Genomic DNA, 16,635 nt, shown 5'->3' on the forward strand with positions numbered 1-16,635 from the left:
AAGGTACCTCAGGACGAACCTGTTCTTTTGAATTTTCCAGGAAATCCCTTTGAAATTCCGACTAACCTGACTATACGGGCTGAGGCCCTTTCTATCTTTAGCCCAAGCTCCACTGTACTGTGTACCCTCGGTCCTCTCGCTCCCCCCGCGATCCCCCGCGTCCCCCCTTACCGACAAGACTCGAACCAGGCTCTTAAGTAGGGGCTCCCAAACTATCCTCAAGTAACACGGTAGCCTGGCAACATTGGGCCCCACAAAATATTCACTCCTACCTTTTACCTTTTTCGACCTGGGCTCATTTCCAAGGGATCCCTCACTCCTTTTCGTTCTTTTATTTTTCTTATGTTTTATTCCTTCCTTCTTCACGCACACGTAGACGCCCACGTAAAAGCCAGGATACTCGGGGCGATAATTCCTCCCCTACAATTTCATAATTTAACTCCTTCATTAAATACCACCGTAGACGTGATACTATCGCGATCCGACACGCCAGCACGCTGAGCCATAAATAAAAATAATAATAACAATAAACGTACATACATATTATAGTCGTACACCTTTGTCGCGCATTTCTACGTATTCTTGGAAAGGAAATTGGAGAAATGAAAAATTGGATTAATAAAAAAATATATTTTATTTTATGTAATTCTTTGTTACACCATTTTTCATCCCACGGTCGTACAGCCTTTTTTTTAGTTGAATGAAATTCGAACTGAAAGTCACAGGAAAACATGTAAAATACTCTTGACGTATTTAGAATACAGGAAACGAAGGTTTCAACCGCATTTCCGGTTACGAGGCCGTTAATATTAAAATTCTTCTTCTCTTTTAGTATACAAATACATTTTATCTCGTAGTGCACAATGTTGCATGGAAGTTGCGGCTGGTCGTCAGGAAGTAATTTCATTTGGAGAAAAACTTTTTTAAATCGTAGAATTAGTGCTATTGAAGGTAGGTACTTAACAGATGAAATCTGGCGGTGAACAAAGGTAGAAATGCTAACGTGACTTTAAACGCGAATTGTAACAATGAACAGTATTGTAAGTCGAAGCGTGTGTATGTACATACGTATAATTACATTGTAATACTGTTCATGAGCATTAAATGTCTTTTGCAATTATTCAATATGAGATTCTTAATTTGCTACAACAACATTTTTCACGTGTCGCGAGAGGAAAATATTTCCCGCATACAATTTCCCGTGTTATTTTCAAAATCGTTTTGGACACGTTTCTCGAATTAAAGAATTGGCAAAAATATATGAAGCCCACGTGAATGAGTTGGCTAAAATAGCAAATGACATTACAAAATATTACTAAAATTGATTCGTACCATTGCTATAAAACTATAAAAGACTGTAACGATTATTACTTTCTCATCACATACAAAGTATGTAAGAAAGTATTGAAATCCAAAAAAAAATTCGACTCCCAGATTTTTATGGAAATACATGTTTTGAGGGTCCTAGATTCCGAGCATTCGCTCACTTCTGTCTATCTGTCTGTGGTAAATTCTGTCCGAAAACACATTAACTTTCCAAAGCGGCTACGGATCGCAGTGAAATTTGTCGTGTGTCTTCTGTGTATAAAATGTAATTTTGGTATTGTAATTGACACCAAAACACCAATCCGTTCTGGCACTTTACCTGAAATGTGAAAAATAAAAAATAAATTTTCTATCGATAGTCTGATTTAAAAATTACTATGCTCTAGTCTGCAGCGTGCAGACCTTTTTTTTTTTAACCAGTTTTATGAGAGCCAATAGAAAAGTCTCCTCAGTATACGTCAATATCTGGACGTAGACACAATAGATACAACTCGATAAAAAAACTGACTAAACTAAGAGAATTCTCTATTTCAACTCTACATCACTCAATTCTTAACATCAAGTAGTTTCACAACCGTAACGTGACGCGAGCAACAATCGTGACGCGAAGTCACGTGCTGCGATCACGCCAGTAGCACCTTGTTTTTTTTAGAAATAGCAGAAAAAAGTCATATCACAATCAATCACAATTTCATTAAACGTAAACGAAATGGTATCTGTATTCACGACACTAGCGCCGCTAACTCCAAGTGGCAAATACTTTTACTAATAAAATGCTCGAGAATGACGAGCATTATTTTTCGACTTAAAATATTCTTTTCCATTTACAGACCTATAAATAAGTATCGCAAATAATAAAGGAGATTATTTACTCCAAGGAAATCCATTAAATTGACTCCGAGAGATAAAAAGAAACTTCACGACACGTCGTAAGAATTATTTGAAAATCTCAAGGTGAAGACATCTCGTTGCTCTTTAACCGAGTTTGGTAGCGTGCGTACGTCGCTAACCTGGAAGCATTGGCTCAAAGACGAAAATCGCAAAAGATGAATAAAAGTAACAACAGACCTGAGATTGGAACGTGTCCAGACGTCTGTGTCCCTTTATGAAATCCGTACCACAATAGACCCCAACGGGTCCCATCGATTTCAGCGTGCCCGGTATGACAAGTGTGCTTTTCATATGTCTTCCCAGACGTGTGGGAACGTTGGACAGGTGATCAATCCGAAACTGTTTGAGACTAGTTTCTTTGAAAGTTCCTCGCTAAAGAAAAACTTAAGCAAAGTGACACCTGATGGATCTCGCGTGAAACATAACATAACCTAGCATTCGATACCAGAGAAACACGAAATAACCCAGTTGGCATTAAAGCAGTCCGATAGGTGTCGCTACGGTATCCCGAAAAAGTCCCGGATAACTTTTTTCATGTGACAATAGAGTTAACGTTTGAGCTACCAAAAAGTATTCCGAGTGTATGGCAACAACTTCCATTCGAAAAAGTTGATGTTCTGCCGTACACTTTGATAGCTAGACAAAAATGGTGTGAAATTATTTTTATTTTAAAATTTAAAAAATTTATTTTACACACATCGCGCGTATGAAACTTTCGAATGGAAAACAACTAGATGAATCCAAACGTCGATATTGCAAAACATATCGAGCAACGTGGACAAGATTATGTAGATTATATTGTATGTAATAGTAGTACCATAAATTTCTAGTATCCCCTTTAGAAAATAACTCGTAAGACCATTTTCATATTGAATATTTTTATCAAATTTTTCAAGGTCACAAAGTATCCTGCATGCACAGTTCAATGTATTAAAACGAACCATTTTTTTTTGAACGTAGAATTACCGGACCAAATATAAAAAAAAAATCGATTTATCTTGCCTTCCAATTTCAATAAAATCCGTGATTTGCGTAAAAAATGAAAAGCGGTAAGACTCGAAAAAGTATCAAAAAAATTCATCAACCTCCTCGAACAATGCTTTTGCCTCTCGTGAGCGCCGATATAGGCGAATACAGTAAAGTAGATTTTTCATTACCCCCAAACAAAGAAGATGCATGCGATCTAACGGAAACTGTTTTATCATCTTCCGGCATCTTGAAGCGTTGATTTCTCATTTACAAAAGCTCTCGGAAATCGTCGAAAAGTTGCATCGGTACGTAAGATAGCATTCAACCATAAGAAAAGCCTGCGATTTGTACGGCAACACCTTCTACTTAAAAGACACCCACCGCGTCTGAAAATTCCTTCCTGAAAGTCTGCAAGAACAGCTTTAATATGTATTTCAAACGGGCGATTATTCAATCGCAACCCATAAGTATTTAATGCCCTGTATTTGTTTACAAAGGGTGTCAGATAATTAACGAGCAAAGATGGTATCCCTGTTCCATGGAACGCAGCAAGAACAAAAGGTTCTAGAAAATGTTCCGCATCGATCAGTTGGCCTGATATCGGCCATAAAAGACTTTTAGAGCTTTTTCAAAGACATAACCCATCTACATTGATATAAATTTACAAATCAGCTGGAAGCTTCGGAATATCAATATTCTTGTCGGGTATCAGTTAACCTGATTGCAACCTATAATATGCCTACGCACCCAGTACCCAAAGGTATTAGATGATTCAGAGTATTTGTGTTCCAGTACAAAAAACAAGATCACCATGCCCAGCTCGGCCAAGAGCACACAGAAGATTACCCATTGCTACGTGTTCAATTGTATGTTTCATGGCCGAATTTAGTCTAGAAACCAAGTATCTAATGTGAATCAAGTATTTTTCTGAATTCTCGGAGCTTTCATCAGCCGTGACATCAAAATTATCACTACGTATATCTGAATTAATTTCAGACTCTATCGAGATGTCCTCACCTTTCGTTTCTCCAATCACCAGCTACTGATACTGCATTTAGTGGTGTTTCCTGACGATTATAATTTTCCGGTTCACGGTGTACATTAGGAACATTGACAATTACGAATAGATTCTCGTCATTTTCAACAGGCTTAAAATTCATCCTTACTTAGATACCTTTCCAGCAACATTTTAACGTTACCTTCGATCTTCACCCTAATTCACATCCTTTATTTATTTTTTCGACAAATACGAAAGATAACATAAAAATTACATCATAGAAATGTCAGTTCCGAAATTTGTGCCTTTTGAGAAGCTTCAGCGATACAATTATATTCGACTGCATTCGAGAATTCAACTCTCGAACCCGTATAAACCTTACCTGTGTATTTACGTATAATCGTAATGGATACAAATTTCTGCATGAATTGCATCACGCGAGTAAACCATATATACTGTGACGTATTTTTACGCGATCGACCTCACCGGAAAATGCAAGACCGACCGGCGCACAACTTTACGCGATTCCTACGCGTTCCAGGCAACCCAGGGGCTAACAAATTTTACTCGCGAAATACCTAAGGTATTGTTGGGCGCCAGGTTCCAAAACGGGAACCACGTATCAGTTTCTACAGTTCGTCTTCGCGTGCCTACGTTGGCTAACTCAGCTACGCGGAGGCGTCGGGGTTCGAAACAATAGGTCGAATGGGTCAGACGATCACGCGACACACAAAATCATTCGGACACTTTGATCTCAAATAAATGGTTCGGTTTATTAAAGAAAATCGGCGGCGCGAAGCGCGGCGATTTTGTACAGGACCGAAGTAATTATTTACACAAGAAATAGTAATTAATATGGATCGAAAGGACAAAACCAAAGTACAATCAAAGAATAGTAACGTGTACTTCGCGTACCGTACGAATTCCAAAACCAAAATCGTCACACGGCTAATCCGAGTTTGCCAAAATACGATAACCCACCGTCAAGGACCTGCACGCGTTCTACGCGTTACAAAATCGCAAGTTATAAATGCCTGACGGGCGGACGTCAAGAAACATTTCGGATAACGTAAAAAAAGTTCCGATTCAATAATAAGATCCAACGACAATTCTAAAAGTGAACCCTGCCGGTCGACGGACCTTCGTGCCTTGGTCTAATTCGAGGGTGAGGGATCGTCCCTCCACGTGTCCGTTACACGCGCGGTCAAAACTTACGAAAACAACAAAATCCGGTACCACAATTTGCACGAAGTTACGTCGCGCACAAAAGTCAGATATCCTCGCTTACCGTGTTGTTCCCTGGTCGCGTAATCCCAGAAAGCTCAATCGACAGCCCAATGGCACTTTGTGCACTCGCGTACTCACAATTCAACTCCAATAAAACAAAACGTCTAACATTTTCGCGTGTCCAAGCAGGAATCTCTCGATCTCCCACGTGCTTTGTCTTCGCGTGAAGGATAGCACCCCCCTCCCTTTAGGCTAATGGGCGGTGAATCGCCCTGCGGACGAATCCTTCAACCCAAAGTTTTCGCCACGCGCCAGTTTCGAATCTGTCATCGCGACAATAAATAATTTTCCTCATCTCTTGTGGACAATTTATACAGCTCGGTCCTACGAAGAGTAACATTCGTTCTCGCGCGAGGGTGCACCGGGCGTCCCTGGATTCCCAACTCGCGGAAATATAATTATGCGCAAACTGACGATGGGCGCTATGCCATAGGGGTCGGTAGTGGTGCTCAGTCGTGTAGCGCTGTACGCGCTGCTTCCAGTCGTCGTGGTTGAGTACCAGCTGAGTAGAGCGCGTTGCTGCCGCGTGACGTCAAGCTGTCCCGCGTTGCGCGCGCCTCCTGGGCCAGTAGAGCTGCTGTCCGCAGATAGCGCGAGTGTCGACTCTCGCGTGTCGCAGCTCCTTTCCTCCTGGGACTCCAGCTGGCTCCCTCTCTCTCGTTCTCCGCGTCTTCACGGGCACGGCGAGCGAGCACCTATTCGAACTCCGGCAGAGTACACGCAGAACAAAAGAAAATAATAAAATAATTTATCGAAATTTCAATTAGGCCCTTGCGGTCGGTGGCTCCTGCCTGGACTTTGCAATGGCCTTTTAGGCCCGTATCGCGTTTCGGCGTGATTTTCTGCCGAGGACAAGACAGGTGAAATCCACCACGTCACAATATATATTATATATACTCTTAATACACCGAGTAATGAAACGAATGTATTTTTACCTCCGCGCAACTGAAGTACAATCGTATAAGGTTATGTGAGATCAAAAACGATCGGCCGCCTGACAAACAGCGATAAGTACTGTGGATCCTGCATAATAGAATATTATTTAAACAGAGTTATCGTCTTCTTTGTTTACTAGCTAGTCCGAGAGATTGATAAGGTTCATTGGTATTACGCATGAGACATGTTCGTCGTAATACGTTATGCATATATACGTATATAAGTATAATACACGTGAAATACAGCATCGACTTTACCCTTGCTTCGAAAGAGACTCACCTCGGATGACCATGAACATGTTTATGCATACGCGCATCTGTACGGTATGATATGTAAATTGGTTTATGTATACACCAAAGTAGAGATTCGAAATTTCATCTGGATTAACGTACGTAAAGAGTTTATAGTATTTCTTTTCGACTAGTTATTTTTTTCACTGTTTCATTTTATTTTATTTCTTTTTTCAACCATGCCTATATTTAGATGAGGTATCTGTCCACGTGTAGTAATCCGTCGAATTATGCGACCTCTGTCAAACACGTTTCGCTGGACGTTGCGCCACTATACAACCAGTGCACACGTTTTGTCTGGGTATTGATACACGTATTCTTATACCTTGGGTAAACGTATAGGCCGCTCCTACGTATACCTGAGTCATTCAAGTAGTTAACGTATTGCCCGTACGTATCCGTATCAGGTACTCCGAACGAAAAGTCGACAGATCGAATTATCATCGGGTTTTACTTTCAGCGCTTGGTACGATAATACATTAACTTCATATCGCTTAATACGATTCGTCAATAAAAATATTTTTTATCGCTGACACTTTTGGGTTTAAAAAATACGAATTTCATAGTCGCTAGAAAAAATCGAAAAAACTTACGATTCTTATTTCCTGCTATTTAATGAAGATAAAAAGAGTTAATTTACGAGAAAAGCAGATCTGTCCAAGCGTTTAAGAGATTTTGTAGCAAGGTTAAAAAAAAGCACGTGCGTAAACCAATTAAATGCGGAAATGTCTGGACGATGAAATGCAGTGGTAGTGTCTGCACTCGAACTTCCGGAAAGATGAAACTAAAAAACCTTGGAGTTGCGAGCTGAGATTGCAGACGCAACGTCGAATTTAAATTAAAAATAAATAATACGTGTCATCGTTATTCGAGACCTTAACAAGACTTCGTTTGCATCTATCAAATTGTTAACTCGTATTGTTATCGACTCTTCGATTCAAATAAGACTGGTATATGAAAATCTGCTGCATTCGCATTCCTTTGTATTTCGTCACGTTATTCTTTTTTAGGCTGTTTTGCTTTTTTAACAAACTTATTAAGAATACAGCTTAAAAGAGGAATACACTTGCGTACACCTACGAGTTCCAGTGTACATACAGTGAAGTATGTTATTCCCTATCCCTTCTCTACGGTAGTCACTTTTGACGCTTACGAGTGTCTCGTTATTCGCACGTGTTTTAACGTAAAGACAACGTGCTTCTCAGTGTAAAAAAGTGACTACCATAGAAATCATAGGGATCAACGCACTTTGCTATAAACTTGGATTAACAATTGTATAATAATAAATTTTTCTGTCTTTTCTAATTTAGATTTTATCATAAAAACTGAAGGTACGTCCTCGATATATCTGTGACATAATTACTCTATCTTGTTATTTAACTCTCTATGTTTTTATTCAAAACTTCGTAAAGGTCCATAAACAGGTTTTTGTTTATCGGAACAAAACAGAATGATTAATTGGAAGATCGATAATTAATCGATACATTTTCGTATCGGTGTTCTTTAATCGACCATTTTTATTGCACGACGCCTTTGTAATAAACAATAGCCATTAATTGCCCATTGTTATCGATATAGATTGAAGAAAAAAAAAATTATTAAACCTAACCCATTCGATCCTTTTGTCTGAATATTGTTTCTATGAAAATCATTATTATGGAAATAATTGCCGATAAGCCATAAATTATTATTCTCGTTTCCACTATTGTTATTCGAAAATTCGTAGCACCTCGGTACCTGTCATTGCGTGAAGCAAGGATAGTCTTAACACTTACGTAACATTAGACAGATCTAATATTTGTCATATTTATCATATCTATCGTGTTTATCTGTTTAAAGCTATTTCTTTTTATTTTCACAAAAAACATACGTCATGCGTCATCATTGGGTTTGGGGGACACGCTAGACAAACACGTAACGAATTTTGCTAAAAAAATCTGTTGCACTTCAGATCAATTATTATTATTATTGTGTACAATGAACCCTTACACTCATTGGCTAAATACTCATAATTAGGCCGAGTCACTTTTTTTCCTCCAATATCAACGGCTAATTAACTGCAGCTAGTCATGACAATCATGAAAGTAATTAAAGCTATTATTATTCTCCTGAAGTTCCTAATTATAAAATATACATTATTGTTATTATAAGCTTTGCATTTACTCGATTCGCTTTAAATAGACATATCCAGTACTAATTATACCCCCCAGTTAACATTCATAATGATAACGACGATTATCAGCGTACATTGTTGTATAAGAATCTAACAATTCGTTATTGGCTTACGTCAAATTGTCATGTGGATCGAGTCGCTAACTATTATGCGTCTAATCAAGTTTGATTAAATGATGACTATTATTATCAAGATCGTCACGATTCCACAATCATTCGAGAATTTCGAAATTGAGAATCCGCCGACAATCGTGTACATGCAAAGAAAGATCAGCAGTGAATTTTGACTGTACTTACTCAAAAGATTATCGTAACCCTGCGATCGTTTGGCCGACCAATCGTTCTTTATCACTATCAGCGTATCTTTATCGGCGGACTGGTTGCTAATAGTGTCAATGGGTAATAGGAGAATTTCAGGTATGGTTTCATACCGCACAGCTGAGAACGCCAGTTGGTCTGTTATGACACTGCTAATGACTAATTGACGAAACTGAAGTCATTGGTACGTGCTACATAATGATGTATCACGTAGCGTATGCAAGTTCACGTAACGCGTTCTAGGGTAACAGATTGTATTGCCGTACGTATTATGTGGCTTAAAGTAGACAAGAGGCGTCCCTGACACAGCGTTCCTGTAGAAAGGCGCAGTGGCGCCATCCGACGTGTCTTTAGCGAAGTATCAAGCGCATACGTACAGTTGAGCACACAGTGGAGATACGAGTACGAATATTTATACGATTCGTTGAAAAAATGCCAAGTGCTGCAGACAGATCGGAATCGGATATTTGGTAAATCAAATCCGAAATAAATATATTTGTTTTTATGTTGTTTATTACCAAGACGTCATCCCATTGGCTCAATCTTTTTGGCTACTTTTCAAACACCCGATTTTGCCTTGTCCTTCATGCATGACGTACGAAATCTCCTTTTTCCTTTGTGGACTATTTCTTTTTCCCTTGGCCTTTACATTTATTCGAAGCGGATACATCATGGGATCTGCGCCAACGATCTTCTATTTATTGTGAGTGTAAGGTGCCTCAGATAAGGTTAGGTCACTAGAGTCACAAAGTACCAATGCAGTGAATTACTCGAATTGAAGCATCGTACTCAAATACACCGACAATACTTTTCTGCAGGTATTTAAATTTTTTTCACGTTGAAATTTTAATACTCGTGATATTAAATATTCGTGAAGCGAGGGAGTAATCTGTTTCGTACCGATTAAGCGTTGTCAGCTTTGTTATGAGACTGACAAAACGGATTATTCCTTAATACCGGAATTATACATTATGAGATAGCAATATAAAAAAAGAAACCTGTATAACGTAAGCCTGCTACGTTTGACGAAAATGTATATCTCTAATAAAAATATTCCACAACTTTCATGCTTCATAATTCGAATTTCGGCTTACGACCCTCTTATAGCTGTTAACCCTTAACCCCTTCGCGGTGTATACGTAATGCATTTAAACAGCGTTAAATGTAAGCGCGTACCTATAGTGCTGATTGTGAGTTGCGGGGGCAGCTTATCGTGTATTTTTTTTTATTATCGCGTCACTCTGATTACGTCCCAGTCAATTGATTTTGATTAGTTCAAGTTGGGTTACGTTATATTACGTTGGATTACTCATTGGCCCATTACCGACGAGTAGTGATGAGTAACGAGTATATTGATGGAGTAATGAGTAACGTTCGGGAGAGTGTGGGTAGAATTATCAATCGTGGCAGAAAGAATAGAAAGAAAGCACTCCTATCAAATACAATAATTATTGATAATAGAAAAAAAGAAATATTCTTATTTTAAACAACAAAAAGTTATCTCATATTTAAAGAGCACAGATATTCTCAACACATTGATGGACGATTTAATACGGTACAAATTTATAACCAACCCTGCTTATTATTTTATTTTTTTAATCCGATCACGTACCACGTGGGACCAGCAGTGTAAACAAAGTGACAAATGATTACGCAACTTCTCAGTTACATCCATCTAGACAGTATAGGCAAAATATACAGGGGTTTTCACGATAAACGCACCACCTGACGTTTAGTCCGTTTATTTGCTATCTATCGCAGAACCAACACATTCTGGTGGCAAAGTCTGTGCGTATTTATACGTTTTTTAATCTACTTTTATTAAGCCATATGCATAACATGCTTTTGATTTTGAGGTTGTATCGTTGGAAAAAGGCAGAATACGTATCGTAAGTCATGGTATACAGTACTGGAGCTCCCTAGCCCTGACGATGCAGACTGGAACGTTTGCGAAACGTCGGTAAGACGTTGAAACTGCACGCGGCATCTATCCGAAAGTCATGAATTTTATTGATAATTTTGGCGGCGAAAGCCTCAAAACTAAATAATACAAACCGTTTGAAAGTGATCAGTGAATGATAATTCCGTAATATTCCGTGTATCGATCTTATGATTATTAATGTTATAAAGATTTTTGTACACTACTTCACGATCTTTATTTTTATTTTTTTTTTATTTTTAACATTACGAATTGAAGTTTTAGTGGTGGCACGTGGTACGAGAGACCCTATAGGTGTGTATTTCTTATGGCAACAAAAAAGTCAACACCACTGGTCCATCAACGAAGCATAGAAAATATGATAAGAAAAGATGAATAAATAATTATCTCTGCTTTAAGAAAATATCAATGGCGAAACTGTGTATTAAAAATACATTATGAATGGCATATGTGATTCTCGAAGACTATCAATAATATATATATATATATAAAACTGACTGGGTCTGTATCGAGAAAATATAGTTTACATAGAATTCAATTATAACCTGTACGTGATACGAGACGAATTTTAAACGAGTCTTTGAGCCATAAGTGTTTGAATAAGGAGGTTCTCTTAATAAAAAAATTGTTATAAATAACTTGATACTCGTATGATTAAATTTAAAAAAAATCTGTGAAAATCCATTTACATAATATCAATTAAATTTTATCCTGAAATCGTTTATAACACGTACACGTTACGTATGTGAATTACGTAAAGAGTCACTGAGTTTCAGTTAATTAACGAATCATCAAAATCTTAATTAACTCCACCTTCTATTTTACCGAATGTAAATTTTCATCAAACTCACGTTGTTACACACGTCCAAAATTTTTAAGAACTCGGTTCATTCGCCGTCGCCCAGCATACCGTTACGCGGTCTGTTTGAATTATAAGCAGAGGTGAAACGTCGGATTAATATTCATCGTAGAGACTGTATGTATGTAGAAGAGAATACTGTCAGAAATGCCATAGGTTACAGTGCAATAGTACTTTTAGGGTTACAAGCGGATTTCACCCTGGTGCTGACACACCGCGACGGAAATGGTCAGGAAGCCTAGCTTTCGAATTAACGGTCATTTCGAAACAGCTCTGCTTGTTCTATTCGGAGTGGAGTCCATTAACAAATTGAAGCAAACAGTACATTATAAACTAGGATCATTGTAGGATCTAGTGGTAAAGCGCGTTTTCATGTAGACCTTGCCGCCCTTATTGTTTTTATTGTATTCTTCTACCAATCTACTAACTGCATAGTGTTGAGTATAGGTATACCTATATAGACCGAGTACCTACACGGCTTTTAGGTTATACGACAATTTCAATGCCTTCTGTTGTGGACTTATGGAGAATTGTGACTGGACATTGAAATTATATCGCGATGTTATTAATATTTATTAATTGATTGCGAACGAAAGACACAATTCATTTTTTCGATTAATTTCGGTTTGAACATTCGAAAAATTGACTTGGTGTCACGTGGTAGTTGAATTTCATGAAATATTTTTACGTACCGCATAGCAAAGAGCGAAACTAATGCGACGAAGATAAATCAATGCAATTGTTCTTGGTTGATAAAAATTTTTGGAAGAATCGGTAAACTGCAAATATCTTGTTGAATGACATACATAGTATATGCCTCTTAAGCACTATAGCCACCTTGAGAACAAAAGAGCCCGGGAGTAGTGCAAGGCGTTGGGCTTATGAAATCAATAAGTTCATCGGAATAGACAAGTAAGACAACAAGTATGGCAGCTGAAGTTGGTCACTGGACAGTTTTAGTACTATCGATAACGAAATCGTGATATTTACTTGGTTGGTCTATAGGTCTATTTTTCCTTTGTTCCGAACTCTCGTAAAATTAACTAGTCATCCAATATTCTATGCTGCTAGTATAGCGTGTGGTATGAAGGATTAGAGTTTTGTGACCACCCGGTAGAAACGAGATAGGGAGTACCAGTTAATATTTTAACTGGAAAATCCGAAATGATGACCCACGTAAAATCCCATATCCCCCCATTATGGATTAACCCTCACGGCTAAAGGGTTCCGAAAATCATCTGAAATGGGGTACCCCCAATGGGATATATGTTAGTATTCCGGTGTTACTAAATGCATGGTTCATAGGATAGGAATGGTCGTTGAATTAAAGCTGGTGTTAATTTATAACTTGAGAATGGGAATTAGCGGGAACTCATTTTAGGTTTAGATTATTTTTACCGGAAATTATCTTTTTTTTTTTTTTTTATTAGAAGGGGAAACAGGGTAATAGCAGTCAATAAATTTGTTATATAAATAGAAAAATTTTAAAAATTCATATTGATTCTATGGGTTACTTAGGGGTGTCTCTTTTTATTTTGTATTAACATCATTTTCACGCTTGAACCATGTAAGGAAGAAATTAATAAATAAGGATTAAAAACAATGCTGTGTTAATCTATGATTAAATTGTGACTATTTGACAAGTAGTGAAATGATTAAGTCTATCGATTCACTTTTTATGAATAGATAATGATTAAAAGTAAAAATTCAATTATTTGCCGGAATTATTCACGGAATGGTTGGCATTATCAGTACGTACACTCTATGGCGCCCAGATTCGGAAATATTAATAATTTAATTGAAAAAAAGTATCTTCGCATGAATTATATTGACTATTAATTCAACACGACTTAGTAGATAATTGAAGAGTTCATCCGATTCTATGCTGATTCCTAATGTTTACGTGTAAAGTAGATGCTAAAAATTTTAAAAATTCCCCTATACCGTTAAACACGAAATTAAAAATATTAAACAAAAATTAATAAGGACGAATTTTCAATTTTGCTCAATAATTCTCGCAATCGAATCTATACAAGCTTGTATAAGTACAAAAAAAAAGACTAGACTTCACGTTAAACAATAATTTCGTCGAGGTCTCAAATAACAAGTAATAATCATAAAATGAAAGGAAAAACAGTAAATTGAAAAAGGGGAAAAAATAAATGAAACATCTTAGCCGACAAACTTATCCCGAAGCACATCCATCTAAACCATGCAATTGCAGCTCGTCCATTAGCCATTATAAAAAACATAACAATTTCGCAAATCCACCAATTCAAAGTTGAGAACACTAAAAGTTTACAAACATCACTATATCGTCCCCACCCGAATTTGATTTTCCGTATAACAGGCAATCCAATCACTCAAAGCATTCTGCCTGAAAATTTCCCTACAAAAATATGCATTCCCACGACCATTTGAAGTACGACCATATGGAACATATGGAAATACCTTACGTAATGGCAATCACAAAAAATGAATATGTATATCCACAAAAATACGACCGTACCCAGAGTTCGAAATGAACGACAAAAAAGTTTATAATTAAACCAAAAAATCAGATCTCGAATACAAATGAGATACCGACAGACATGTAACATTTCCGGATTCAAATTAGCGCACGCGCAAAAGAATTCACAATTTTCGCCACGACGAATACACAAAACGCTACTGCACAGTTCAGGTACCCCTGGCTATAGGGTTTCCTGCTTGGTTAATATTTGTTGATGGTATAATGCATAAAAAAACTCCCACGTGTTTCATAGGATCCTATCTAAGAACTAGGAAGACTGTTTTACATTTATTGGACCTTGTCATTATCTAAGGGGCCAGCATATAGTCCGCTTCGGGATAGGCCCTCCGGTTAAAAAAATAAATGTTATTCGGTGGAACCCTAGTTAATACCTTAACATAATACGCCCAGCGAGAGGGCCCAATTCCCTCGGAAACCGTAACGTGTGCTTTGCGGTGTCTGTAAGTTTCCACGAGACCCGTACTTTGGGTCATTATTTGAAATAAATATACTTCCCCTAGAGCTTCTTAAATTTATGACGCCTAATCAGCATGGGGCACTACCAACCGAAATTGGGCCCTTTTCCATTACGGTTTTTCAATTTAAAGACTCGATGTTGTAACGCATTTATACGTGCGCGCGCAACAACCTGCGCGCATCAGTGAACGAAACAAACCTCGTAGAGGCTTTTTGACTATGATACGCTATGGTAGTTAACAATAATAAATAAATTATCATATGAGACAATTGTCCATTGCGATGGACCCGGTTCGTTACGCACGGTGCGTATTGATCATTAGAATATTACAGAACAAAGAGGATGTTATTGTTGTGTAACAAAAAAAGGGTAGTTCAGATATAGCGTGTCGCTCGATTTTCAATAGCTTTATTATAATTACGGAGGAAATGAATAAACGAACGGAAATGTTAATTACTCTATTTAATCTGTACGGTTGTGATAATTGTCGAAATTCAATTATTCAAATTACTCAAATATCAAAATTTTGATATGCAACATACGTATGACATATGATAATCATTTATTGTATCATTCACGTTAACTGTATACTGCACTTTTATGAATAATTTTAGTAATGGAAAATAAAATTTTTTTATCTCAAAATACAAAAAACTAACCTACAAATTGTTTGACGAGCATGGTATGCATTTTTTGTACCAACTTTAAATACTTTTTTTTTTTCTTATTAGGTATACGGTCATTGCGTGTATACACATAGAAATTCCTATCAGGGGACCACTTGTTGCCTGATCAGCTCCATTGCAGGTATGTGCCCGGAGTCTATTTGCTTTGTCAGATTTCCGGCACCGCGCTTGTTCATGCTTTTTATTGGTCACACTATTAGCAGAAAGAGGGCGCACAAAAGATACTCAAAAAATTTGGTAGAAGTTGATAAGTAAAATAATAAAAATAGGTTTGGTCATTTTATGCAATAGAAAAGAAAAAAAAAGCAAAAAGAAAGAGATGCGTGAACATGTATACCTACCAGTAATAATTAAAGCTATAAATTCAACCGTCACCCTCGCAGAATTCTAACAACGAAAATATGTTATTCGTTTGAGCGAATAATAAAAAATAAATAATTTGAAGATTTCAACGTTAAAATAACAACGCGCAACCCACTGCTACGTGCGAATGATATTCCACTCTTACAATTAGTTTCATTGTCGGTGACAGAATGCAAAAAATTATAAAGCATGGGTTCATTCACCTCTCACGTTTACGAGGTTGCACCGAAAAATGCAGAAATTTATTTTTTCTTTATAGAAAATCTATTTTTCAATCTCTTAGGAAGATTGTACCTTTGATACTTGATTTATCTTTGACGTTATCGTGTATAAGGGTATCGTGTATCGAGATCTCTAACAATGCATTCATCAGATACCGTAACGGTAACTGGATCAAATAATATTAGGGATACTCATATGTAATGCTATTTTCAGTAATCATTCAAAAATTTTAAAAATTACATTGCTTATGGGTATTTCTAACATTGTTATATGCCTGTGCATTTCTTAGATGCATCATTGCACTTTCGAACTTATACGTATTCCTATCGATATCGCAATTCAATCTGATTTCCAGCGACTCTTGAATTACATAATTGGAAGAAATTTGAG

At 37.3% G+C, this 16,635-nt stretch overlaps 1 protein-coding gene across 3 annotated transcripts in view; it reads right to left on the reverse strand.

Annotated features, from left to right (window-relative positions):
- LOC107270137 overlaps window positions 1-16,635 on the reverse strand; it is a 98,134-nt gene that overhangs the window by 60,665 nt on the left and 20,834 nt on the right. Inside the window, exon 5 of one of the 3 annotated variants that reach the window (XM_025087565.1) lies at window positions 616-1,645. The exons of the other annotated variants lie outside the window; for them this stretch is intronic. Within the exon in view, the coding sequence (XP_024943333.1) occupies window positions 1,642-1,645 (4 nt within the window). The 3' untranslated portion in view covers window positions 616-1,641. Of the gene's footprint in view, window positions 1-615; window positions 1,646-16,635 lie in introns of those variants that run through there. 3 annotated transcript variants of the gene reach the window in all.

The sequence above is a fragment of the Cephus cinctus genome, unplaced genomic scaffold, assembly GCF_000341935.2.
Source record: "Cephus cinctus unplaced genomic scaffold, Ccin1 Ccin1_scaffold0705, whole genome shotgun sequence".
NCBI classification, from domain to species: Eukaryota; Metazoa; Arthropoda; class Insecta; order Hymenoptera; family Cephidae; genus Cephus; species Cephus cinctus.